The 25,750-nt window shown below is 47.2% G+C and overlaps 9 protein-coding genes across 9 annotated transcripts; 5 read left to right on the forward strand and 4 right to left on the reverse strand.

Moving 5' to 3' along the window:
• Positions 1–1,538: 1,538 nt before the first annotated feature.
• On the reverse strand, positions 1,539–2,559 carry LHYA1_G005221 (Ribosome production factor 2-like protein; the record flags this gene model as incomplete). The annotated part of the gene is made up of 2 exons (XM_031150170.1): positions 1,539–2,496; positions 2,546–2,559. 2 exons carry the CDS (start codon positions 2,557–2,559, stop codon positions 1,539–1,541), a joined length of 972 nt encoding a protein of 323 aa, XP_031004717.1.
• Positions 2,560–3,012: 453 nt separating this feature from the next.
• On the forward strand, positions 3,013–3,855 carry PXMP4 (Peroxisomal membrane protein; the record flags this gene model as incomplete). The annotated part of the gene is made up of 4 exons (XM_031150171.1): positions 3,013–3,036; positions 3,094–3,209; positions 3,274–3,539; positions 3,596–3,855. The coding sequence occupies 4 exons, from the start codon at positions 3,013–3,015 to the stop codon at positions 3,853–3,855; spliced, it is 666 nt and encodes a 221-aa protein (XP_031004716.1).
• Positions 3,856–5,524: 1,669 nt separating this feature from the next.
• Positions 5,525–7,014, reverse strand: tca-9 (Succinate--CoA ligase [ADP-forming] subunit beta, mitochondrial; the record flags this gene model as incomplete). The annotated part of the gene is made up of 4 exons (XM_031150172.1): positions 5,525–5,568; positions 5,615–6,764; positions 6,815–6,904; positions 6,961–7,014. 4 exons carry the CDS (start codon positions 7,012–7,014, stop codon positions 5,525–5,527), a joined length of 1,338 nt encoding a protein of 445 aa, XP_031004715.1.
• A 1,586-nt stretch (positions 7,015–8,600) lies between these two features.
• On the forward strand, positions 8,601–9,717 carry HPM1 (Histidine protein methyltransferase; the record flags this gene model as incomplete). The annotated part of the gene is made up of 2 exons (XM_031150173.1): positions 8,601–9,068; positions 9,124–9,717. 2 exons carry the CDS (start codon positions 8,601–8,603, stop codon positions 9,715–9,717), a joined length of 1,062 nt encoding a protein of 353 aa, XP_031004714.1.
• A 497-nt stretch (positions 9,718–10,214) lies between these two features.
• NOP12 (Nucleolar protein) lies at positions 10,215–12,120 on the reverse strand (the record flags this gene model as incomplete). The annotated part of the gene is made up of 3 exons (XM_031150174.1): positions 10,215–10,703; positions 10,772–11,926; positions 11,983–12,120. The coding sequence occupies 3 exons, from the start codon at positions 12,118–12,120 to the stop codon at positions 10,215–10,217; spliced, it is 1,782 nt and encodes a 593-aa protein (XP_031004713.1).
• Positions 12,121–12,570: 450 nt separating this feature from the next.
• On the forward strand, positions 12,571–14,843 carry dep1 (Transcriptional regulatory protein; the record flags this gene model as incomplete). The annotated part of the gene is made up of 3 exons (XM_031150175.1): positions 12,571–13,655; positions 13,704–14,190; positions 14,241–14,843. 3 exons carry the CDS (start codon positions 12,571–12,573, stop codon positions 14,841–14,843), a joined length of 2,175 nt encoding a protein of 724 aa, XP_031004712.1.
• Positions 14,844–15,320: 477 nt separating this feature from the next.
• On the reverse strand, positions 15,321–15,674 carry COA3 (Cytochrome c oxidase assembly factor, mitochondrial; the record flags this gene model as incomplete). The annotated part of the gene is made up of 3 exons (XM_031150176.1): positions 15,321–15,439; positions 15,491–15,618; positions 15,667–15,674. 3 exons carry the CDS (start codon positions 15,672–15,674, stop codon positions 15,321–15,323), a joined length of 255 nt encoding a protein of 84 aa, XP_031004711.1.
• Positions 15,675–16,034: 360 nt separating this feature from the next.
• Positions 16,035–18,613, forward strand: pta1 (mRNA cleavage and polyadenylation specificity factor complex subunit; the record flags this gene model as incomplete). The annotated part of the gene is made up of 6 exons (XM_031150177.1): positions 16,035–16,358; positions 16,546–16,686; positions 16,737–16,867; positions 16,965–17,520; positions 17,570–18,440; positions 18,492–18,613. The coding sequence occupies 6 exons, from the start codon at positions 16,035–16,037 to the stop codon at positions 18,611–18,613; spliced, it is 2,145 nt and encodes a 714-aa protein (XP_031004720.1).
• Positions 18,614–20,022: 1,409 nt separating this feature from the next.
• On the forward strand, positions 20,023–21,312 carry LHYA1_G005229 (uncharacterized protein; the record flags this gene model as incomplete). Its single annotated transcript, XM_031150178.1, has 1 exon — positions 20,023–21,312. The coding sequence occupies one exon, from the start codon at positions 20,023–20,025 to the stop codon at positions 21,310–21,312; it is 1,290 nt and encodes a 429-aa protein (XP_031004719.1).
• Between the last annotated feature and the right edge of the window lie 4,438 nt (positions 21,313–25,750).

The following is a 25,750-nucleotide window of genomic DNA, read 5'->3' on the forward strand; positions in this document are numbered from 1 at the left end:
TGCAAGGTCCGAGATGTGGACACAGGAACTTGATAGTTTAAAAGGCGTTCTATGCAGCCAATCTCTTTTTGATGTCACAAGATTGTTTTTCGGTGATAGAGACGGATTGTCTACATATAAAGATGAGGAAATCTGCAAGAATTTCCATGTCCACGACAGCGGCAACAACCAAGTATGCCAAAAGTCGAAGAAGGTTACATACGCTGCTAAAGAAGACTTCCAGTTGCTAGGGTGGAGGCGAATATTTCCAGATGAGGCATGGACAACACCATGTGAAAGGGGACCAAGTTCTTCATCAACGTTAGTCGCATTCAGAACGGTATACAACACTTGTCTTGCAGAATTTCATACTTTGTACATATATCCTTCAATCAGTTTCTTATAATCCAGTGTGCATCCCTCGAATTGCTGCACCTGCATGTACCTTATTGCAAAATATTATTCGGGTGATTATTCAGATCCACCGTCGTCCTTATTTCAGCCAAGAACGTGGGCTTCTTGATGGGAGGTTCCTTCCTCATCAAGAAATAGGGATTCAGAGAACGTCGCCAGCTATTGCGTGAAAATTTCACTTCCTTATTTTCATCCCGCGTTTTCGAAATCCCGTCTATTAATTAGTATTGCAATAGCAAGATATCAGGTCCGTTCTAATGCTCAAGTGTAAAGAGAGACAGACAATCGTAGTTTGGGTTCAGAATGGTAAGCAGCTATGTCAGGCACAGACATCACGTCAACGATAATGTGTGCTCAGAGGCTGCGAGAGTCCGGCTGCTTGACACCGAACCTGGTCAGACTCCTCAATTCCAGTACAATCATGCCATAACATGAAAACAAATAATATAACTCAAGAGATATTAGGAACGACCTTAGCAGTTTGAATCAAACCCCTAGGTAGCATTGGTGCAAGCGGAACAAGTGAATGACACTTAAAGTGTTTGCGAAAATCGCAACCACTTAGGACGAAGCTGCTAGTCCTTCATCGAATATTTACCCCAGACTGCCTGTTTGAAGCAGCTTCCATCTTTCTTTTTCTGCAGCTCTTTGCTAAGTAACGGTTTGCTTGTGTGGAAGAAAACCGTGTCTGATTGCATGGGTTTCACAGATACGATCTAACTTAGACATATGCCTCCTCTCATCCATATTGAACGTTGACAATGTTTTCGAGAGCAAAGGTTTAATGAAACAAGAGTGTGAGATGGGTAAAGATGTGTAACTGAATTGATGTGCAGGCGGGCTTAGTCTGTCTTCATATGGATGGGCAAATATAAACTAAGATTGAAACCCAATCATGAGAAGAGTCAGCGACTGCTCCGGGTCCTGTGCTCACTTGAGAGGGGGCGTTGTTGATGGGAGCGCATAGCTGGCAACAGTAAAACTATTTCATACAGAGACTGTACTTGGTTATTCTATATGTGAAGGGGTTGCGGATATCAAAATAGCCCGCGAATTGACCCCAGTTGCAGTTTTCCATGTCCATCCATACTCCAAACACCGGTTTTATGCAGACAGACATACCACGTTCTAACAGGAGACATAACTCAAACCCGCTTCGGCTTCTTCACAGGCTCCTCGTCGCTGATCACATCTTCCATCTCCTCATCCTCTGAATCTGCGATGTCTCTACTCCTCTTCAACCCCTTCATCTTTCTGGTTTGCAACTCTTTCAAGTCTTGCTTGCCCAGATGTATCCTACCAATCTTATCACCCACGATATCGGTCGAGATATTCTTCTTCGGTCTCTCTAGGGTATTCTTGGCTCTCCGCATTGCCTCCTTCAGCATACTCTCGTCGGCCTCCTTGACTCTGCCCACTCTGAAGTCCATTCTGGGACCCATCTCCTCGACCTCAACCCTTGGTAACTTCTGTCCAGCCTTCTTCGTCCGGATCAGGTAAACTCTCAAATGCACACTTGGCTTCGAATCCTCTCCCTCTACCGGTTCTCTTGCGCTGATAGACACAATGTACTGTAATCCCATCACATCGACCTTATCGGCGGGCTCTCCCTTGAAAAAATCTGTAAAGAAGCTCTTTACCAACGTATACTCATTCTGTACTGGGGTCTCAAATGGTGTTCCCGCAAAAAGTAACATGGGCTTTAGTCCCACCGCACACTTCTTGTTCTTGAATTGATTCAATCGTCTGAAACTATCAGGATCTAGATACAGCTCCAGCATGTCAAGCACCTTGTACCCAAACGTTCGTACTAGGTTGAGGGCATGCGGGCGCTTCTTGCTCGAGCTTCCAAAGACTAGAAGCGAGGCATCATTTTTCTCAGAAAAGAATTCGAGGGATGTAGCATCCTCAAAGGGGTGGATCTCGTTCTTCTTGGTGAACTTCTTGGCGAGGGGAATGCGCAGTTGATTGAGGTCGCCGAGAGCATCTTGTACGATTTGAGAGCAGGTTGTGTAGCGGAGGAAGAGGGTGGTTTTGGGGTTCTCGATTGGCTTTGGGGCTTTTTTGTCGAGGGCACGTTTGCTGCGCGCATTGCGAGGTTTGCTGGAATATCATTAGCATTTGAAGGAAGACATATTCCAAGAAACATTACATTTGTCGCAACATGTTGGGTTACTGGCACAATTGTGAAATTGTGGTTGTGGTGGATAGATAGCAGCAACTTTTCGGTGGAGAAAAATAATCACAATCGATAAAAAAAAGTCTCCTTATGTAAGCACGTAACAACCTTCTTCCGTTGGCTCCGATTCATCACTCACAATTACATCCACATCTCACATGCAAAACGAAAGTATGGCGCAAGGCTACTTTACAGATCCCTGAAATCGTGGGGTACCAGTACAAAAGCCCAAGACGTACTTCCCGAGGCCATTCCTCCGGACTTCAACCCTTTACTAAACCAACCAACCCCCCAGACAGTTACCTCTTGCAGCTTCACCTTGATAGAGAAGCTACATACACCGATGATAATACGGCGGTAGCATAATTTACCCTTTGTGCTCTTGCACTTCTAGGAGTTCCTCCCAGCGCGTTGCCGAGGCCGAGGTTGGAACCGGCAAGATGTCAGGAGTCGAAGCTGTAAAGGTACGTTTGAATACCCTCACCAGGACGCGCAAATATACTAATATAAATGCTACATAGAAAGCACTCGAAAGTGTCATATTAAACCCAAAATATGCGGATTGTTTAGCTGTACTGAAAGCTGCTCGCAATGGCGCAGTCTACGGAGCCAAAGTTCGGTTTCCGCATGCGCTGGTGTAAGTCCTGCTCAACGCTCCCTTTCAAGAACAGGGAGCTTTTGCTAATCCAATGCGAGTCTAGTATGATAGTTCTATTCCGCTCGGGCACAATACGAGAAAAAATCTCCTTGGTATTACGAGCAACGAAAACACATGCCCAAAACTTGGCCAGATACGCGACGGTATACAAGTTGACGATGCTAGCATTAAAACATATGGGCTCCAGTCCAGGGAAAGAAGGGCCATATGATACTTTCTTTGCTGGATTAATGGGAGGATATTTGGTTTTCGGCAGACGGTCGAAGAAAGGACATGTTTCGTCGGTCAGCAAGCAAATCGTTGTTTTTGGTAAGTTCTGCTCGGAGCCTCTAAAAAGCAAGCTGTTAACTGATGTCGCCGTTTAGTATTTGCACGAGTGTGTCTCTCCCTAGCACAGCTGTCCGTCATGCCCCAGGCAGGAATTATAAAAAGCCACAAGCTCTCGAGGCGGATAGAACACGATGCGTGGCCGGTGTTTGCAGCTTTAAGTTGGGGCTCGGTCATGTGGCTGTTTAGGTGGTATCCTGATACAGTGCAGACCGGGTTAAGGAGTAGTATGGACTATATATACGTCCAGAGTGATCATTGGGATAGCTTGAGGAACTTTTTGATCTTTAACAAGTAGGCGTTTGCTTGGTCAGGCCAGCGGGTACTCGCGGGCAAAATCGTATAGATTTGTGGCTAGCACTCGTTATAGTCGCTAAATGTTCAACTCGGTTTGGGACATTGTAAGTCAGTGCCGCATCCAGACGATGGGAATAGAGACGAGGAAATATAATACACGGCAAGGTATGTGTAGAACTCTTGCATTGCAAGCGGACTCTAGGAGAGGACCTATAGAATACACGATATCATGATTTCATATCAGTTTTATTCTGCTTGCATACGTTGTCCCACTTTCACTCCTTATTTTATCTTCTTCACATACTTATCGCAGTTCCATCTTTCTTCCAGCGTCCAACGTCCAGCGTCCAACATTTTCAACAGTTCAAAACCTTAACACTTCAACACCTCTGACGCAACCTCCTTCCCCTCAATCTCACATCTTAAAATCAACATTTCTTCTCTCTCCCTCCCGCCCCCTCTCTTACTCTTACCCTTACCCTTACAACACCACCCCTCCCTCACAGCATCCCTCACACACTCCCACCAGCCCGCAAAGCAATCACAATCCGTATTCGCCTCCCCTTCCCCCAAGTTCACACATCACCTCCTCCAACCCTTCATAACACACATTCACCAAATACACCCAATCCCAATTCCTTGCTTCCTTCCGACACACAACCTTCACCCTCCTTACAACACCCCATCCATCTATTTCCGCCGCGAATCCCCGCATAGCTTTCCCCGACGGAAAGGAGAAAGTACAGCAAGAGTAGAATAAGCTAGCAGGGACATCGTACTCGAAAAACGGCGATGCTAGTGCGAGTGGAGTATATAGGTGGTACCTATACGGCGAGTTGATATTCGTGTTTTCAACTTCAACGTTAAGAGGCGGAAGACTTTCAAAATAACACGCGTAGATTTTATGCCGCAGCTCAGGTGGAAGGCGGGAGATTGAGAAGGATGCTTGCTCGTGCTTGTTCGTAGATACCGAAACGACCGGGTGTTGGGAAGTGGTGCTCACGCCCTTTTTCATAATGCCTTCCGTTGTTGTTGTTTGCGTGATACTCATTTTTTGGGCTCTTTGACTCCGTACTTTATTCCTTTTTCAATGTGTAGGATAGATAAAAAAATATAAATCGGTGTTTTGCTTTTACATTTTTTAAGGTAAATGGAGAAGGGAAGAAGAGAAGAAGAAAAGAGAACAGCAGCTGATAAATATGTTTTTGATTAGATGGAGCATTGGAGTTCCACGGCGTATTATTTGAGCAAGTTTGCGTTAGAATCTTCCCAGGAGGTAATGATGTGACTAGTCTGAGCATATATCATGCAAAAATGGCCTCAAGCCAACAGAAAAAACAAGAACAGAGGATTCAAGTACGCAAGGTAAATGAGAAAGGGGGAATAATACTGTTGGATAACCCTATGTAGACTTTTGGTTTGTCTCGTCATCACGTGCGCAGGCTTGAGGGGGGTATCAAACTGTATCTCTCTGCAGTGCCGCATCCTTACTCAGGATAGCAAAGAGTGATGATGACTTACCTCCTTAAACATTCAAGCAAGCAATGAGGGGACAAGGTAAATCAATAATGAATTATGGCACAGGAACACAATGCATTATACATACTCAACCCATCTTCTATAGGCGAGGCAATCAATACACAAAAGAATCATGAACGTGTAGCAATCGCTCAAATACCGAGGGAGAATTCCACGCCAACATCAATGTCACGAGCTACTTTTGTCAGCAAGGGTCAAATATGCAGCCAAGCGAAACTTACCCATCTTCACAACCTTTGAGAACTGCACCGCCTTCTCTGCCGCGCTTTGTAAATCATCAATAGAGAAGATCTTAAGACCAGCCTCGTTGATCAACTTGTGTGCTGCTTCCATGTTTGTTCCTTGTAGACGAGCAATGATAGGGATACGGAGATTCATGCTCTCGACAGTGCTGATGAGACCTTTAGCGATAGCATCACATCTAACGATACCTCCAAAGATGTTGACGAAGATGGCTGTGACCTTAGGGTCGCTCGTGATGAGTGTAAACGCCTCCTTGATAGCTTGAGGAGTAGCTCCACCACCAACGTCGAGGAAGTTGGCGGGTTCGCCTCCATTCAGCTTGATGATGTCCATGGTAGCCATAGCAAGACCAGCACCATTTACTAGACATCCAATATCACCTCCAAGCTTGATAAAGTTGAGGCCTGATTCGGCCGCGCGAACCTCTTCCGCATCTTCCTGAGTAGTGTCTCGCCATGAGAAAATATCCTTTTGACGGAACTCTGCATTGTCGTCAAAGCCAAGCTTAGCATCCATAGCGAGCACCTTGTGGTCTGAGGTCTCAGAGAGAGGGTTGATCTCAATTTGAGTGGCATCCTTCTCCATGAAGATCTTGTATAGCTTCTGAATGGTGTCCTTTGCGTCTTCGATGCATTGTTCGCTAAACCCAAGGTCAACTGAGATCTTTCGGGCGATATCGTCGGTAACACCCTTGTGGATGTCAATATAGGTAGTGGTGATAGCGTCGGGGCTCTCCTTTGCAACAGTCTCGATATCCATTCCACCCTGCGATGAAGAGACGATAACGGGTCCTTGGGAACCACGATCCATAAGAATAGCCAGGTAGAATTCCCGACGGGCGAATTTGCGCTCACAGATATAAACAGAGTTGCAGAGACGGCCTTGAGCACCCGTCTGCTTCGTAACGAGCTTATGTCCGATCATCTGGTCTGCGAACATCCTAGCCTCCGTGGGAGAGTAGATAACTCGGACACCTCCCTTAAGGCCATTGTCGAATGTACCCTTTCCTCGACCACCGGCCAGCACCTGTGCCTTGATAACCATATCATCTCCACCAATCTTCTTCGCAATAGCTTCGGCTTCCGCGGCTGTTGTCGCAACTGAGCCTTGGGGGACACCGATATCGTACTGTCAAGGTATAAGTTTCATAGCCATCGAGAGTAGTGATTTCAGCATACTTTTCTTAAGAGGTCAGCAGAGAGGTATTCATGGATGCTCAAAGCTCTCTTCTGCTGCGCAACGCCAGCCAAACGGGAGGGCGAGGAGATCTGAAGTTGTTTTTAGCAAGTTATTTCCAGATAGCTGGAGGTAAATATTCTTGTACCTTGGTGGCGTTGAAAGCAGCCGTGAACGGGCGACTACGGGCGAGCTTAAACATGATGACGGGAGGTGTATAAGAAACACACAGAGCCGTCAATTGCAGGGAGAATGAAGATGTTTTGAGAGTTGATTTGGGTTGTCCTTTCGGAGGAAGTCGCGATGCAGAGCTTCAGGAATACGTTCCCCGAGAAAGACCGATGATGCCGCACGTGCCGAAGTTTAAGTCGGTCGGTTTTCTTTCCCCCATCAACAACATGTGAATCAAGGACAACACAATATCACTATAATGGCGCCAGAGGAGGGCAAGAGCAAGAGTGTCGGGCTCTCTCTCGAAGAGCTAGACATACTCGACAACAAAGTCGCAATCGCTTTATCTAGACATGAGGAAATCGTTAATGGATGGATCAAAGCCTCCAATCGCCCACTAAAACCGCCAGTTATGACCGACGAAGAGATCGAAGCACAAATATCTAATTATGGCTTTGGTACTGGAGGAGGAACTTCAAAAGAGAATGCCGCTGAGCTAGGAAACAAGTCACTTCGTGCTAAGTTTCTTCCTTCTAAGACCCTGCAGGCAAGCAAGGCGCGGGATGCAGAGGAGAAAGCTGCGAGCGCAAAGAGGGGCTTGATGGTTGAAAGCAGTGATGAGGAAGAGGGAAGATCAAGCTTGGGGAAGGCGAAGAAACACAAACAGAAGTTGGAGGTCCAAGAACCCATCCAGCCTGTCACCATCGAGCGTGAAGAGCAGAAGCCAGACCTGGACCTCAGTGTAAGGGGAACATCTAAGAAAGTGCAAGCGGGGAATGGCAGTCAGATGGAAGAGGACAGGCCGAAAAAGTCAAGAAAGCGAAAACACCCATCTGTAGTGGAGGAGTCAGTCAAGAAAACAAAGCAGGAGCAACCGAGTGTCACGGAGTCACAGCTGGATACCGCAGTAGCTAAGGAAGACAGCAAGGACACGATTATGGCAGAGGGTAATGAATCACTGGGGCACAAAGCAGATGTGGGGGACGGGCGGCGTGGAAAGGAAGATACAAAGAAGGAGACCAAGCGGTTGAAGAAGCAGCTCAAAAGGGATAAGAAGAGAAAATTGCAGGCGGAAGCTGCAGGTTTGGCCTTGAAGGTCTAGGTTGATACCCATATTGCTTTGCTCCGTACATTAATACAAAGAGCTTCTGTTTACTCTTTTCCCTTGAGAGCATTTACTACCTCGCAAGTGTAAAGCTTGACTTAAAGCTAAAAGTTCATCTGAGAAGTGTGATTGATTATCACATCTCAGTGGAAGAAAGTTATAGCTGTAGAAAGGCATCATATAAGTAAGTTATATAGGACGTCGTCTCCCCTCCTGCATTATTCTCTCCCTCCAATACCTAAGTATTACTATCCCTCTCCTCCTACTAGACCATACTAACCTGTTTGTTTAATTGCGCTAGCACCTTAACCCGTGCTTTACTTTTACGTCCAATTAGCTATAATAGATATAATACTATGAATAAGTGCTGCTTTTTGTATTCGGAATAAGGCAGGCCAGGTCTAAATTTGTCCTCGGCAGTCGGGCGGTCAAAGAGTTTCTGCCACCAAAACCTCAAAAAGAAAGACAAACCAAAATAATTTCACGTGCTTCCTCCTCCTCGCCATCAAAATATGTCTACTTTCAGTTTCTCTTTCGCAGGAGACGACATAGAAGAAGATGCTACCACTTTGAATCTTCCACATTCATCCCCACCCTCAAAGCATGCCGCAGAAACGGGATCCCTCCGACAAGCCCCCAAACCAGCGTTCCCAGTCACGGGCCAGCCCTTGCTACCACCTCAAGAACATGATCTAGAAATCATGCTAAAAGCACTTCCGTCCAAAATAGCATACAGTACTCTGGTTGTCAAATTGGATGACGGACAAGTCATATCTATTCCAAGGAGAGAACTTTGGGATGTTAGAGTACAGCTGATGGCTGAAGAAGATGATGAAGGCTTGGGAAACTTAGGTCAGGACGACGTGAGGACGGGAGTTTATGAAGGCGGTTTCAAAAGCTGGGAGAGCTCAGTTGACGTAGTCAAGGAACTACACAAGAGAAGTCAAGAGATTTTAAAATCTCCAGGGCGTGTTCTAGAGGTACTATAATATCTGGTTTTCCCTCTTTGTGTCGAACACGGCTAATTTGGAGTAGCTTGGATGTGGAACTGCACTGCCATCTCTAGCCATCTTTCAATGGATATTCCAGAATTCCCCGTCTGTGGGAGGTTTCGACCTTGGTCTTGCCGATTACAACCCTACCGTTTTGCAACTTGTCACGCTGCCAAATATCCTATTATCGTGGGCACAAGCGACGAGAACAGGGTCATGGGAAGCTGAAGGAGAACTCGAAATCGATCCTGGGGTGCTGGAACATTTCCGTGCCTCTTTAGAATCGTTCGGCATCAAATTGTCTTTCTTCTCTGGTGCGTGGAGCCCTGAATTTGTGAATCTAGTGGACCAAAACTTGATGTCACGTCCTTCGAGACTCACTGTCATTGGGGCTGAGACGATATACTCACCAGCTGCTTTGCAATCATTTGCAGAAACTCTGATGAGTCTACTGAGGAAAGATGTCTCTGTTGGGAAAACAGCTTTCATAGCAGCGAAGAAGGTTTATTTTGGAGTAGGGGGCTCCATGGAGGATTTTTGTGATATCGTGAGTGCAAAGGGAGGGGTCATCGAGCAAATCAGGGAAGAATCAGATGGAGTGAGGAGAGCCGTTGTCGGAATCACAATACCGCCTTGACAAAGCTGATACCGCCAGTTCAAGGAATCCCTCATATTTTTGAGTGAGAAAGTAGACTCTCAAGGCGACAAATCCTCAAGAACACGGAGAAGACGAAGGACCCAGGGTCCATCTGCACATTTAGTCTACATTGGCTAGCAAATACACGCTTGACCTTGCTCTGTTAGACTCAACAATCCGATAGATGGTGGTGTGTTTGTTACTTCTTATACCCGAGGCTACTCTGATAGTTTTACCTAAGCCCCCGCAGAAGGCTGTAGAGAAAGGAGGCTGTTGCTCATTACATCTAGCTAGTTGTTGTCTAGAATCGGGAGGGGCCAGGAGATCGTGCTCTTGAGCTCATTTATAGGTAGGTTGATTTGACATAGCACAATGACAGTTAGGACCAGCATATGAAGACAAACCACGATGTCTGCTATTTTCAGTTCTCTAGTGATGTTTTTGATTTCTCTATCTATGGTATCTGAAACAGTCACACCCATCCGTCCGTTCACTCCTCATTTGGCCTTCTTGGACCCACCATTCTTCTTCCACGCACTTGCCCGTTTTGCCCCTCTGTTTACCGGCTTTCCACTTTTCTTCCCTTTCCCGCCCAATTTTGGTTTGTTAGCAGAAGTCGCTCGGTAACCCTCGAATACAACCTTCTCCGGCGTCTTCAAGATACCCTCAATTCCGCTTGCCTTCCCTTCTCCTCGCTTCCCAAGTACCATGTCGTTAGCGCCGCTACCCTTACTATTCTTGAACTGGGCAGCTCCTGCTCTTCCCAACAGCTTCCCAGCTCGGCCTTGCAACGAGGATTGCTCAGCTGGCATCTTGGGATTGTAAACTCGGTCTTTGCCAGGAGCCTTGAAATTAGATGAGCGGGAGCTCGAGGCAAGGGCGGTTTTGCGGACAGCTTTTGCGCGGACGACTCGGAGGACGCGAGGCAGCATTGGTGGATACTTCTTCTCGTGAAAGAGAAGAGCAGCTTCTACTGCATTTGCATCCTATGATTCAAGTATTAGTAACCAGTTCAATAATGCATAATTGGCAATAGCAAAAGAAAATAACTGACCTCGAATTGCACGTAGGCAAAGCCTTTTCCAACACGAGTCTTCTCATCCCGTACCACGCGCACACTCTCCACTTTTCCAGCCTTGTTGAATTGCCTCCATAACCCCTCTTCGATGTCGGATGGGTTTTTAGAGCGCTTTCGCTCGTTCTCGCCACCTTGGTCAAGCATGCTCTCGTCATCTACGAAACCTAAGTTTCCAACGAAGACGCAGCGCCGGTGATCGGTCTTGGCGGGATGCGCAACACCGTCAACTCTAAGATGTCTGTCCAAGACCACTGTTCCATTCAGACGCTTCACTGCTTCTCTTGCGGCATAAGCAGTTGAGTACACGACATAGGCATTTGTGCTCTTAGTCGTAGCAGCCATCAGGTCTTTCTTGGCAAAAGCGGCCTTCTTGGGTAGAGATGTGCCTGCATATGCAGTAGAACGGAAGCGTAGAGATTCAACTTTATGAAGTGGTTTCCCTTCTGGTGGCGCGGATAATGATTCGATGAACGAGCCCATATGTGTCATAAGGGTCTTCTTGGCGGATTTTGATGAAATGGCTTCTGTCGAGACATTGGCAAGGAAGACTGTTCGAGTTGCTTTCTCAAGCTCGGTGGTTTCTTTGCTTGGTGCCAAGGACTCGTGCATGGGAACATCCGAAGGAAGAGAATTTTGAGAATTTACTGCCTCGTCCTCTGAACCATCTTCACTGCCTGAACTATTCTTATCCTCGACATCTTCCTCTTCCTCCGACATCATATCATCTTCCGTTGCTGTCGTTCGTTGGCGCTTAAGCCGTCTTTCGGCCTGACGTTCCTCTTCCTCCCTTTCTTCTTCCCTGGCCAATTTCTGCATATATTTGCCCTCTAAATCCTCTTCATCGGCCTTTCTCTTTCGTTTTCGATCCGGTTTTGGGGCAGATGCTTCAATGATCCTGTCTAGATTTGGCTCTTCCTCTGATCTCTCGCTCAAGTCCTGGTCTTCATCATCTGATAGGACCATCGCACCACCATCTTCTAGGTCTTCATCCACACTACTCAATTCCTCGTCCTCGTCACCAGAATCGCTATTATCGTCTTCGGACGTATCTTCAGCTTCGGGAATTGACTGCTTTCTAGGAGGTGGGGGTTCTTCATAGCGCGCCTTTGGGGGTGCTTTTACAGGACCAGCCTATTGCATATCATTCATTAGTAGTTGCGTTTCGGACAATTAAAGCTTGTTCTTACACTTGAAGCAAAGAGGGCTGCTAAGCTTGGATCAATAGCCTTGTCGTTGGGTAATAAGGAATTTTTGCTGTGACTCTTGCTACTGCCGTTGTTTGTGCTCTCAGCACTGTCGACATTCTTGTGACTTCGTTTCCCCATTTTGATATGTAATGAGAGATTTGGTGTGGAAGAATTCAAAAGCTGGGCCATGTCGCAAACATTTTGAAAAATATTGTAAATACAAGCCGGACCGGAGTTCACCCTAGCGGGCCTTTTCTGCCACTCTGAGAGCGGTGTGATGATCTTCCCCATGATCTCAAGCAAAGAGTTCCAGCTTTGCTTCACTCTTCAACAAGCAAATCACACATCCACAGCATTCCCTCTCCGAAGGAAAGTTCACCAACGCCCAGCACCAGCTTACGAATGCCCAAACGCCTACCTACATCCAAAATCCCGCTCTGCAACAACTACCCCCCTCAGCAGCCACAGTCGCGCAGATCATTCTCCCACACGAACCAAGTCAACATCCCGACACACGAGGTTATGTGAGTATCACAGTAGGAAGAAAGACAGCCTTGGAATATCAACACGCGCAGTATGAGTGTTACAATGGACCAAGGTGCCGATGCTTTATTGCAAGCCGCCGGCGAAGGAAGTTCTCCGGACGAGGAGTTGAGCGAGGTTGACGTGGATGGAGACGGGTCAAGTAGCTTGAGCGACATTGAAGACAAAGATGCCGAGCATGACGAAGACCAAGACGGATCGGATGCCCTTAGCAATCCCTCTGACGATGAGAATGACTCTGAGGCTGAGACTGAGCGGCTCGAAGAGTCTCCTCAGAAATCTCGACCACACCAGGACGTCGTCCTAAGCTTACACAACGACATTCAACACACGCCAAGCAAGCTTCACAATCAAATTACCGCAGACGATCAAGACGACGAAGAGGATGACGATCCATTGTCTGACGCCGAACTCTCCCTGAACGAATCTCCCGAATCGCCCAAAAGCTCTGTTCACGACGACGCAGCAGTCGACCCTCCAACCGCCCCGACATCGCTTGAAGATGGGGCTATTGAGAGCAAGAATCTATTATCAGTGGTCGAGGCCGATACGAGAAAACGGAAACGTTCCATAATGGCAGGTAGTGGGCTGGAGGACGATATCGAGGAACCCTTGCGCAAACGCACAGGTTTTATAATGGGCACAGGCGATGGGTATGCAATCGAAGAAGACAACCACCACGACGAGGAAGTCGATACATCACATCCGATCAGCGGAAACATATCTGCGGACGAAGGTGGGGCAGCGCAAGAAGAAGAAGCCACCGAAGAAATCGAGGAAGAAGTCATCGCCGAGAGCGAGGCTCCCGAGGCAGTCAATATACTTGTTTCACCGAAGAGAAGAGGCCGTAAGAAGAAGAAGGTTGTTGAGAATGGTGTTAGTACCCAGGACGGGGACATTGCTTTAGAAGCAGTGAATGGCGACGACGAGGCCAGAAAAGCCGAGGATGAAAATGCAGAGAATGAAGGAGATGATGAAGCAGAAGCCGCGCAGAAGAACGAGGAAGAACGTAAGTTGAGAGAGAATTGGTTGTTGCGATGGGATGCTGATTCAATCTTAGTCGAGAGGAAGAGGATTGCGCTGGACCAATTGAGTTCGATAGAAAGACAGTTTTCCACGTTTAGAGATAGGTTAGTTGTGAAATTGCCCAGATAAATCCCGTTACTGATTCAAGACAGACTTCACGAGGAGCGTCTCGAGCAATTGAACCGAGAGGAAGCGATGCTTCGACAAGACAAGCCAACACACCCCGAATATTTAGCTATGATGCGTTGTATAGATGCGCGACGAGACGAACGGGTTCGGGTTGCCGATACCTTAGAACAGTACCAGTTAAAAGCCCTGAGTAATTATGCTGTTGCAAAAAGGAGCCAGATTCTTACTCAGTACAAACAAGAAGTACGAGATACCCGAGAAAAGAAACTCGAACAGCTAGGGAAACATTGGTATGAAATACAGCATGACCGAAGGAGTTACGCTGGAAGCGTACCGGACTATACATTGAAGTTCCCAACGAACAAGCAACAACAGATCAGAAATCAAGTGGCCTACAGCAACGAAGTATCAGTTCTTTCCGGTGTTGCGAAATACGTGGGATTTCCAGCTGCTCCAGCAATGGCTTCAGCTACGGCGGCAGAGCTCGATGATGATCTCGAAAAGATGGGTGTAAGTTCACAAAATTAACTGCAAATTTGCAATATCTGACTCGATTTTAGCGAACAAAACACGCTCACCATGTTCCTCCAGCAGGCTTGCCAATTCAAGAACTTGCAGCCCTTCGTACAGTAGGGTCTACTTCACGATTTAAACCTGCTGAAGAGCAATTCATCGAACAAACACCATGGGCGAACCCTCAACACCCTTCACACGCGCACCTTCTTCAAAGACAGACCTCGGCTCAACAAACACCACGAACAACGAGCCCTTTCTCCCAGATGCAAGCGCAACGGCGACATTCGCATCAGCAGAGCTCAGGTGCTCCAATTTCTGGTACATTTTCAAGTACTTCTTCATCATTACTTCAGCAATCGAAAGGCATATCCATGTCTGGCGGCCGTATATCACCCCACAATCCTTTCGGAAACTCTAATCATTCCCATACTATTGCTCCATCACCATTAGGAAGCCGTCAGACATCATTATCACCACAGCAAAACCGTCCACCGCCTGTATCTGATCAACATAATGTATCAAACTCAGACGGTCATAAGACCAATGGAACTCAGCAATCGCCACCAGGAACTAATCTAGACGTTCCACGCGACTTTCCACAGGAAGCGAGAAGGGAGCACGCAGCATTGGTTATGGGCCGTTTTTGATACCCAGGTTACGACCTAGTTTATACGATTGATGAAGGACATATGGGCGGGGCGTTTCTAAGGATATTCGGCATGGTTGGAGTATATGGAAAGGGCCTCGCACGCTTGCATAGTCGGGCAAACCATCCAGATTTCGGCGATGGTTATTATTTCAATTGTACCTATAGTGTAGAGTACTTGGCTCCAATGAGTACAGATCAAACATTAATATTCCGATGAAGCCCAATCGCGCCCTGAATCGCTGATGCTAAGTGACACATTCTAGGACCCTTATAATAAACCTCGAAGAGAAGGACAGAAAGGTCTTGCGAGTGGTGATCTCGTCTCTTTCATTGTATTCCGCGACCTGCTTTATTTGCCATAACGCGAAGTAATCCACCTCGGACAAAATAGTCCCGTCAAATGTACACTTCGCCAATGCTTCCCATAATACACATACATCATCTCCTAACGTTGACACTGAGGCCCATAGCTTGTTTATTTCGCAGCAGGTGCGCTCGTACTGGTGCTGGCGCCAGCGCGGGGTGATTGTTGCGTAGTTGGTACTTGAACGTCCTCGAACTCATCTTGGGAGACGGCTTTGATAGTGTAGGCGTCTGCGAGTGATTGTTAGAATTGGAAATTGCTGCCACAGAAGGAATAATCACAGATGGATATTGTGAATGCAAAGAGTCCAAGCCCGGTGAGAGTATTCTTGATCAAATACGGCCTTCTTGCGCGAATCAGAGCAGCGCTCTGTTTATATTGCGCATCGTAGTAGGAGGATCTTGGTATGCTAAGCAGTATTAGAATCAGCACAATAAAAGGGGAATCCGGAACTTACAGTCCCATTTTGAATGTTCTTGTCCTTGGAAACTATGGAAGAACTTAAGAGCTTCAACTCGAACGACTTTCGGAACTGGATGGAGACTAACCTCAAACGGAAAGGCGGGAACCCTAAGTCATTGAATGCACTACACTGCACCTTTCGCGATCATGATGGCGGGCGCGTCTTCCTGATCGAACTCAACTTTAAATCTGCCATTATTATTCTCTGCCAGACATTTAACATTGCGCACGCAGAATGAGTTACCGTTCTCATCCTCCATCTTCCGGACCACCCCTTCGATAATCAAGATAAACCATCCCCTTTCACCCGCAGCTGCAGCAATCCCTCGTAGATCTCCGTTGTAGCTATTGAAGATATCCAAGATGGCCGCCCCCACACTGTCGGTCGAGCAGCAAATACAACAACTTGATGATGCGCGAAAGCTCGTTCTGGGCGATGTCACATACTACCAGCCAATCATTCAAGGGATTCTTCCTATCATAGGTCCGTCTGCGAGAGTTGAATTGAGGAGATGGGGTGCCGAGTTTCTAGCAGAGACCTTTGCGGCTCCCAGAGTGCCGGCGCAACAGAAAGAGACTCTGAGTTTGCTTGTATTGGACACTGTCAAGGCTATGATTGAGAATCCCCAGGAGGATGCTGCCGTCGTGAAGAGCATAGTCCAGACCGCTGCAAGCATATACCCGCTCGTATTTAGATGGATGTACGTTGACCCATTCTCTCCTACTCTATGCAATGTAGCTCGATGATACTGTTGTGGTGTATGCTCTCAATGGATGCTGTACGGATGCCACTCCCGGTTCAAAAATATAGGAATGCCGATTTCGATTCTAACACGTCTCTCTGCATAGTATCAATAATTCATATGATGGACAGACATGGGAACGAATGCTTGCTATCAAATCAAGGATATTTCGAATATGGGACTCTGCTGCTTCTAACGTCCGAATATGCTGCATCAAGTTTGCACAGAGAGTGGTGCTAGTGCAGACAGCAGGTCCAGATGCTGACCCTAGGGTATGGATGCCCTCAATATACTGGTTGCTGGGACTAACTTGAGGTTGCAGCGCGGAGACCCTATGGAAGTATCTTTGAATATGGTTCCTCAAAATCACCCTCTTCTAGCTCCTCGAAATCTCGAAGCAGAGGCATCCGGGTTGTTGGACAGGATGTTGGGTGTCTTTCAAGAGAGCACCAGGTAAGTACGAAGTTCATTACCTTTATACACTGACTGACAGGTATAGTGATGCAATTTTGATTGATGCTACTTTAAATACCCTTTCCATTCTAATCAGAGCCCGCCCACATATTGCAAATCGGATCTTAAATGTTATCTTGAACTTTAATCCCTTGAAGCAAGCCAATTCGCCAATGACCCCCAAGCTTCGTGTTATGGTCAAATCCATGGAAAAGACCACTAGAGTGCTGCTCATTCATATCAACAAGCGGTATGCCGATTATGTATTGCCAAACCCGTCCAATGCTGATAGGTGTAGTGATCCGCAAAACCCTCTTGCAGGCCGTATTCAACAATACGTTGAGCGAATGATGCGCTCGAGGAACGAGATATTCGATGAAGCTAGCCGAAAACGGGGGCCTCCCGAGCCAATCGATGGTTTGGATGCTGCCAAACGACAGAAGCTGGCAGCTCAAGTACCGTCTGCAACACCGAGATTTCATGTACCCCCGCTAAAGCCAGGACCATGCACTGTCGCAGAGCTCTTTACGGTTACTACAGATGAAGGACTAAAGGCTTTCGATGTTTCAGTCTTGACGCAAGATCTAGTTACCAAAATCGGCATTACCATTCTGCAGAAGCTTGATGCAAATACGCTAAACCAAGCAGTTGAGGTTTGTACTGGTCTTCATTATTGTTTACATTTGCTGATGAGTGCTACAGGGAGTTCGTCAAAGATACAAGTCATTAGCAGCGGCACAGCCAGAAGAGTTAAATCCAGCGACCGCACCCCTAGGTGTGGATGAGGATGAGGATGATGACTATGAGCCAGACTATTTCAATGCGGAAGACACGGAGCAAATCCTAAACAAGCTTGACAATGCTCCACCCCCTGAAGAACCAAAGATAAAAGTTCCAGATGTAGCACTACAGCATTTCACTCTCCCTCCGCCTCCTCCCTTAACCCCAGATCAAGCTGTGCAGATCGGCCAAGGAACGGTGACTCGAGTTTTCGGGGTGATGCAAACCTTAGAAGAGCCAGCGAAGAAAATAAAGTCAGGAATGAACCGACTTGCAGCTAGCGCCTACGACCGAGATGCCTGGATTACAATTATCACCCGTCTAGCGACACGTGCCTCAGCTGGATTAGAAGAGCTAGCTACACCTGTGAAAATGGAATTCAATGGAGCGGATTCATCCTCACTCAGCAACACTATACGCGAATCGCTCTATCTCTATGTCATAGAAGATTTCCGGAAACGCATTGACATTGCAGTTGCATGGCTATGCGAAGAGTGGTACAACGATAAAGTACAGATGAAGCTTGGGGAAGAAGCAGTTTTTCATTATGATAAATGGGTGTTAAAGGTCTTGGACGGAATTGTGCCATATCTCGATGCACGAGATAAGGTCCTGACGAGATTCCTCAGCGAAATTCCAGGTTTAAGTCTCGATGTGCTTACGAGGGTCAAGGGACTTTGCAGAGACCCAGCTATGGTCAACCTTGCATTAACGAGTCTTTTATATCTGGTTATGATGCGGCCTCCAGTCAGGGAGGTTGCTTTGGATGCTGTGGAGGACATTTGGAGTACTTGTAAGACCTCGCTCTCCACTTCAGTTCTTTTCCTATGCTAACAGAAAGTAGATGAGGATGCGAAACCCATAGCAGCGAAATACCTCACGAAATGGCGACCCGGCTTCGCTGAACGACTAAAGACAAAAAGCGACGAGGAAGAGGAGAAAAAGGGGAATGGCGTTGCTGCATGATATATTCGGCAATGCTTGTAATCTAGGGAGTATATGAGCATTCATTGGTGGCGTTTATTGGTATACCTCGGAAACATTGACCTCGGGTATTTTTCGTCGGCTGGTGTATTAAAACAAGGGCATATGCTGTGGCTTGCACAGGCTGGTGAGAAGAAACGGGATATGGAACAAGAGACGTTGTTCTACACTTAGCTTCACGGTTCTACTTTGAGATGAGCCGTTGTTGAACAATAAAGCGAGGTTCCTTGCTAGTACTTTTGCTTGCCATAAACAGTGCAATAGATCAGCACATTCCACCCCTTTTTAGTTGAAGGAGGTGGAGCACGTGACGTCTTCCGAGATCCTTCCTTCCTTCGTCGCTGCAACAAGGCGTTTAAACTCCCCAATTGTCTGAAAAGGTCTTCTAATTTCCCAGCCGCATCCTAAACCGTGAATCTGACGCGAGGTCATGCCCGACACGAGAATGAACCCGTGGCTGTGATGTCAGCCGCTCAGCGAGCCTCTCACTTGCTTGTGCAGTGTTCTGAAATGCAATGAATATGAGTGGCTATGACAGTGAGGATGAAAAGCTGCATGGTGCAAGAGAAGGTATAGGGCAGATAGGCACATGAGAAAAACCCATTCCCAAATGATAAAGCCCCTTTTGAATCTTATTCATTGGCCCTAGATGTCATGTCATGCCAGTCAGTATATTAATATCTTCGCCAGAGGTTTGCTGGCAGAAACAGTATGCAGCCAATAACCCGCCTCATCTGGCGCTACAAGAAACAAAAGTTGCATAGTTTCAGATTCATTGATCTGCAGGAACCCGGAATGGTGTGGTGTGCTGTACTGTACAGTACTCCCTCGTAAAGTTCCATCCCTGAGTCTCATCGCTTCATCCTGATGATGCAGGGCAACGACTACCCGTGTTGACCCATGCTGGTTGCCTAGGAGCTCATTCGCTCACAGGCGCAACACAGACCCGCGACTGATCAATTGTCAATGCGAGCGCACTACTGTACTGTATCTACTCTATTACAGAAGTCTTTTCACTCCGCAATCTACCAGTCCATTAAAGGGGAAATACATACTCGATTTTAACTCGCCGTATTATCTGGTATCTTACAATCAATTTGTTCATGACCATAGGTTTCTGGCGACATAAAGGCGCAAACAGCAGCCAACCAACAAACACTATATTGGATACGCATTTGCCTCAGACATGAGTGAGCATGAGCGTTCGAGAAAGCACACATCTTCCGCCGGTGACGTCCTTCCAGCGGGACATTCAGGTTCATAGAGACGGAGCTTGTAAGCTGTTTTTTCTGCTGTCCATGCGGGCCCTTCTCTGCCCGGCGGTGATGTTTATTGAAAATGCATTGCACAAAGGAGTTCACACTGCGACGGGCAAACTAAATCTCAGCACCATGGATTCATCAGACTCTGAAAATGCTGACTCCTTTGTTGCAGTCATCGAGAACCGACTTCCGGAGCGAGGCATTGAAGGTCCTATCGATGTGCCTGTCCGAACACTCTCCCCAGCATCCGCAGCCACCCTGAATATGGGCTCAAACCCACCCTCCGACTACAATAGATACGCAGAAAGGAAGAGCCCCCAACAAAGTACCATTCGATCCGTAAATTCTGATTACATAGCGGACGAGGCGCAACGTACCACCCAAACGCGACCCAGCACCACAACCATGCCTCATTCTACGAAAACATTACCCAACTTAGGCAAGATCTCTACATCTACGTCGCATCCGCCCCAAACGCATCAAACACGTCCAAATGGGTTATCTATCGGGAATGGCTTAACGCGGACGATTTCTTCCGAATTCGGCTTGACTAGGTCATACTCTAATAATAGCTTACATCCGGCAGATGATAACCCAGCAAGCAACATTGACAACGATACGACTTCTCCAGAATATGTTCCAGGGACGCCGCAATGGAGTTCTGCTGTAGGCAAGGCAAGGGAGGGGAAAACTGGCAGGGTTATCGAGCGGTTGATGGGCGAGAATGACATGCTGAAGAGAGATCTCAATATTGAGAGGCTACGCGCCGAGGAATCGAGGCAGTCGGTCAAGATGGCGGAGGAATCGAAACTCTCACTGGCCTCGAGATACGAGTCTGAGCTGCACGACGCTGCTATCAACAAGACGTTGCTGAAACGGAAAGAGCGACAGCTGGCGGATCTGAAAGCACAGGTCAATATCGAGAAGCAGAGGGCTGATGGGGCGGTTGAAAGTGAACGGTCCTGGCGAGACGCGATGGATAAGACGGAGGAGGAGAGTAAGAGGAAAGTGGAGGAAGCACAACAATACGCCGCGTTGATGGAAGGGAGGGTGAACACCATGACAACTCACTGGAAGGACCAAAACGCAGAGGTCGAGAGGAAAATTACGAAACTCTCCAAGGAAATCAAGGATTTGGTGGAAGTCAGACAGAACGACGACCGGAAAATACATACGCTTCAAGGGCTATGCGAACAGCAAAGGGAGATGCTCGTAGATCTCGAAAGGAAAAAGGAAGCCATCGGGCAAGCATTCGAAGACTACAAGCAGGAGCAAGAAGACGGCTTGAAAGCCATCAAGTACAAATCACGAGACCAAGAGGAGCGGAACGAGGCTGCTATCACGGAAACATTAGAGGCGCTGGGGACATTAAAATGGGCCATCAACGTCAACAAAAACGTCAATCTCGACAAGGATTAGAATATTTGCATACATGCAGGAGCGTAGTATATGGCTGCGTCACATATCTGTACAATGTGTATAATGGAATGGGCAGCAAGACAGGACATGATATGACCTTTAACGACCAGAATTTGGAGCATTTTTGGAAGGGTTGGATACCCTATGGCGGGCATTTGCAAGCGAGCGAGCGAGCCCCTTGTATGGTGTACAGGAGTTTTTTTTTCTCTCTAATCGCTTGTACATTATACAGTTGTTATTTTTTTGGTCTACATTTTGTGGCGTGGCGGTGATGATTCATGAAGCTGTTTTGTGGGCAGGCGCTTTAGCTGAGCGAGTGTGTTTAATGAGAGATGGTCACTTAAGGTCGGTGTTTGTGTGAGCTGTGCCTACCCGAGGTACTGTACTTTTGTGTTTCCTCGTGAGTGTGTGGAGGGAGAATAATTCTGAGCATTAGGTCCATTGAAGGGAAGGGAAGGAAGTATGTACGATGGGTTTCTCGAGATATCAACCCGGCTAACGAAATGGCGATATCCTATACGATATCATACCGAATTTGACGTACGTATTAACACACCTTCCACGGACAGTTAAATCGACCTCTTGTGTATGAAGAGAGAGACGGTTTCGAATCGGAAAGAAGCTAGGTCCAGAAGAAACTTCTTTAGGGGTAAATTATCATATGAGAAACCCGCTCTCCCTTTCCTGATTTACAGTAGGTAAGTCATCGATTGTATGGTTGTTCTCGTATTGTTATAACTTATAATGCATGATGAGAAAGAGTCTAGGTATGAGTAGTAATGATGTTTAATTTGATTTGATTTAATTTGGAAATGTTTGTTTCTGCTACAATTTCACTCGCGTCTTCTTGTGCAGTGTAGAGAGATGTTTTAGTGATTACCGAAGCTTTTATCGAATTCATTCTATCCTGCTTAATTAACTTTATTTGGATATCTGAGTATCAAAGCGAGTGATATAGCTGGTTCTGTTGCGTGCCGTTTGTTGTGGGGGGTGTTGCTCTTGCTCTTTGTTAGCTCTGAGTTTGATAAGAAGGCGCAGCGGGTGACACTTGCACGCTGTTTAGGGAATGTATAGCAGCGGAAACTTGGCTGGGAATTGTGTCGGTGCAGTTTTCTTCGACACGAATCCCTCTCGTGGGGCATTATAGCAGTACCGATACAGTAGCTTTGCTGCTGCTGAGGGTTATTACTTCTCGAGTGTATGTATACTGCTTCCCTACCTGTACCTGCCCGCGTAGGTAGGTAACTAGTTATCTGAGACTCCCTTGCAAGTTGAGGCTGGTACGGAGTAAAGAGCCTCTTGACCGAGACTCAGGGGCAGCTTATTACAGCTCGGATATAGCTTTATCCCCCCCTCCCCGCCCCGGCGCTACGTCGAGGCACCCCCTTCCGTTCTCCCCTTCCGAAGCCATTTCGCACCAACCATCTTTATTACCTGTCGCCGCCGATACAGGTAGACTTGAAAACTGTCCCTCGACTGGCAATAAGATCGGCGGCTTGAACACCTCATGTCATACCTCTATGCACACCAACATACGCGATGACAATCGCAAGGAGCATGGAGGATTTACAGTCTTCTATGCTCCTGGCATGGTTCCTGTACCTATGTTCATCTCTTTTCTCCCAACATGTACGTACACCAGTGTCTTCTCCTCCTGTGTCTGCTGCTCCAATCCTTGCCTGCACTTATACGGCTTTCTTCACCAGATATTCGACTCTCAATGCCATTTGAGGCCCTTCAGTTCGTTCGTTGGCAAATGGGTACTTGATTCGATTTTTTCTTCTCTCGTTTTTTCTTTGGCTGTCGGAAGGACCTTGGGACGTTCTTGCTTTTTTTCTTTCTGCCAACTCATGCAGCCTTTCCATGCTATTGTTGTTCGCTGAATGGGAAGTAAATAGCATCTCCGGGATCGCACTTTCCTTCATTTCCATTCCTTTCCCAACACATCTCGACCCGGCACCAAGATCGAGATTCCTCTCCTTCTGACATCTCCACCATCACGATCACTTCGCATTCTCACAATCGTGAATCCACCACTGACTGCAGGTGTGAAGCAATGTCAGTAGCTACTACCATTAGCCTACGGACAGGTAGTCTGGCCACTTCATCCTTCGCCGACGGCTCCTATTTCGCTCAACTTAAAGAGTTGATCTTCATGACCGAGTATGTCCGTTTAAGGACCCACTCTCGCTCTCGGGACTCTTGCTTACTCTCTTAGATGGTACTTTCTCCCCGAGGGAGTCGCTGACGTCTGTGCGCGTTTTCAAGACGCTCTGGCCAAGAACTCAATGGTTGGTACTCCCTCTTTCCCTAGCCCCTTGGGAGCCCATGGCCGAAGCGTAGCTGCGTATCTAGAACCCTGCTAATAGCCTCCATTCTAGAAGGCTGAGCTAGAGTGGCTCAATTCGAACTGCGTTTTCAAAGTCAAATGCCTAAGGGGCGAGGTCCGATACGTCGGCCCATTATTCCACAAGGCTCTCCAGAGCATTATCCGGGAGGAGGAGGAGTTGAATGGCATATGTGAAGAGGATAGAGATGACTGTGACAGTGAAAGCGAGTTTTCTTTCGATGATGACTTAAATACACCCACGGAGGGTACGGGTGTAAGATTCTATATATAAAACGTCCAATTTCCTTTGCTAACGCGCTTGATAGATAAAGAGCAGGAAAATCCAGCGTCTCGACATCTGGAAAGCTAGTGTTCATGACCAGCAGTCTCCAACCCAGCACACGACCGATCCTGATGATCTTTTGACGGTTAGTAGATATTCTCTTGCGACCTACAAATTCTGATATTAAAAGGGGGAAATTGAACCCGAAGTTGTCTACCCCACCTCTATAGAGACTGGAGAGTTTAAAGCTCCTTCTGATTTGCTTGACTGCCCAATCAAAGGTTTTACTTCTTCTGCCGCGACGATCCGTAAGCCCTTCTATTACTACCTTGTAGTCGCACCGCTGATTGTCGCTTTAGAAGTCCAAGCACCCTGGGATACGGCAGTGTTATATGAACCAGCATTGAAGGCGATGTCAGGTATCGAAATGCATGCCCTTGCCGAGAACGACATGCTTCATCAACCCGCATTGCCGTCACGCGTCGCCCGTCCAACTCCAGATACCAATCACACAAAGTCTAATATCAGGGATCTCGAAGAGTTCTTGAATCCTCCAGAGCAGCAATCTCTGATCTAGAGGCACTTTTAAGAGAATGGTATACTCTGGATATGCATAATTCCTGCCGTACATATTGTAACAGAATCCAATGAATCCACCCGAGCAAAGTTGTTGTTCTTTCAGGCAAGGTCATACTATACAAGTTTACAATTTTAGTCTTGTCTCTCCTCGGTATCCTCCATCATCCCCAAACCCTAGCCCTAACATAGAGACTTATAAATTCCTTGACTCAAGTACATTTCAATCTTCAAATTGCCATACCAGTTTGTTTCCTTGATTTTCTTAGTCATTGCTGTCATTAATCTAATCATGACTCTCGAGTCTCCCTCCCTTCTACTCAAAAAACAGAAAGCACAGAATTTTCAAACAACGGCTAACAAACATGGTGCTATTGCAACCTGGACTTTCACCTGCCTAGTTGAAAGACTGGCCCGGTCGCTGAGGTTCATTAGCAAGTATAGCAAGGACTCATAGTTGGACCAACTTACTGAACCGCCCACCACGGGGAACCATTAGTATATACACCGGCTCGTCTGGCTTCACTACTTTCCTAGGCGATTCAACCTCTGGCCCCGGCAACCACCGCGCAATCCAGAGTGCCATGATTGCCGCCGTCATCAAGTCCCACTGGAAATTCCTCACAGTTATCACTATCGTTCTGACCGGGAACACGACGCCCCAAGTAACAATCAACTGGATGAGTGACCACAGGCGCCGTACAAATTGGCGAGAAGATTCAGCCGCTGTGCTGGCGGCGGTGCTTAGGTACGCCTGCGTTGCTAGGACGCCGCGTTGGAATCTCGGGTGCGTGGGCGGGGAATCGTGGTGGATTGCCCAGTCTGGCACTGGTCCTACCCAGGGTCGAGCGAGCTCCTTCTGCTCTAAATAGTACCTGGTTTGGAACGTTTCCGGTGCGGGGCGCATCGTTCGATGGGAACTGATACTGCTATTTGCCCAAGGCTGCCTCGCTCGGCTCACATACGAAGACTGTGCTGACGACCACTCCATACCCAGAGAATTCCTGCCGATATTGTGGCCTGTGAATATAATGCAATCTTTGAACGGGGAGGCGAGGTGTTTTTGGGGCTCGACGACTAGGTGGAAGACTTTTTGGCGAGGTGTTAGGGTGACGATCTCAGGAATTTGGGAGCTGGGAGGTGGTGATTCCATGATCAGCGGGATGATTGCGGTGATGAAATAGATGAGGGTATTGAGGAAGTGTGTGCTTGTGTGAGTTTGACTTTGAGCAAGTCTCGGATGATTGGAA

This window comes from Lachnellula hyalina (assembly GCF_007821495.1).
Source record: "Lachnellula hyalina strain CBS 185.66 chromosome Unknown contig00082, whole genome shotgun sequence".
Classification (NCBI taxonomy): Eukaryota; Fungi; Ascomycota; class Leotiomycetes; order Helotiales; family Lachnaceae; genus Lachnellula; species Lachnellula hyalina.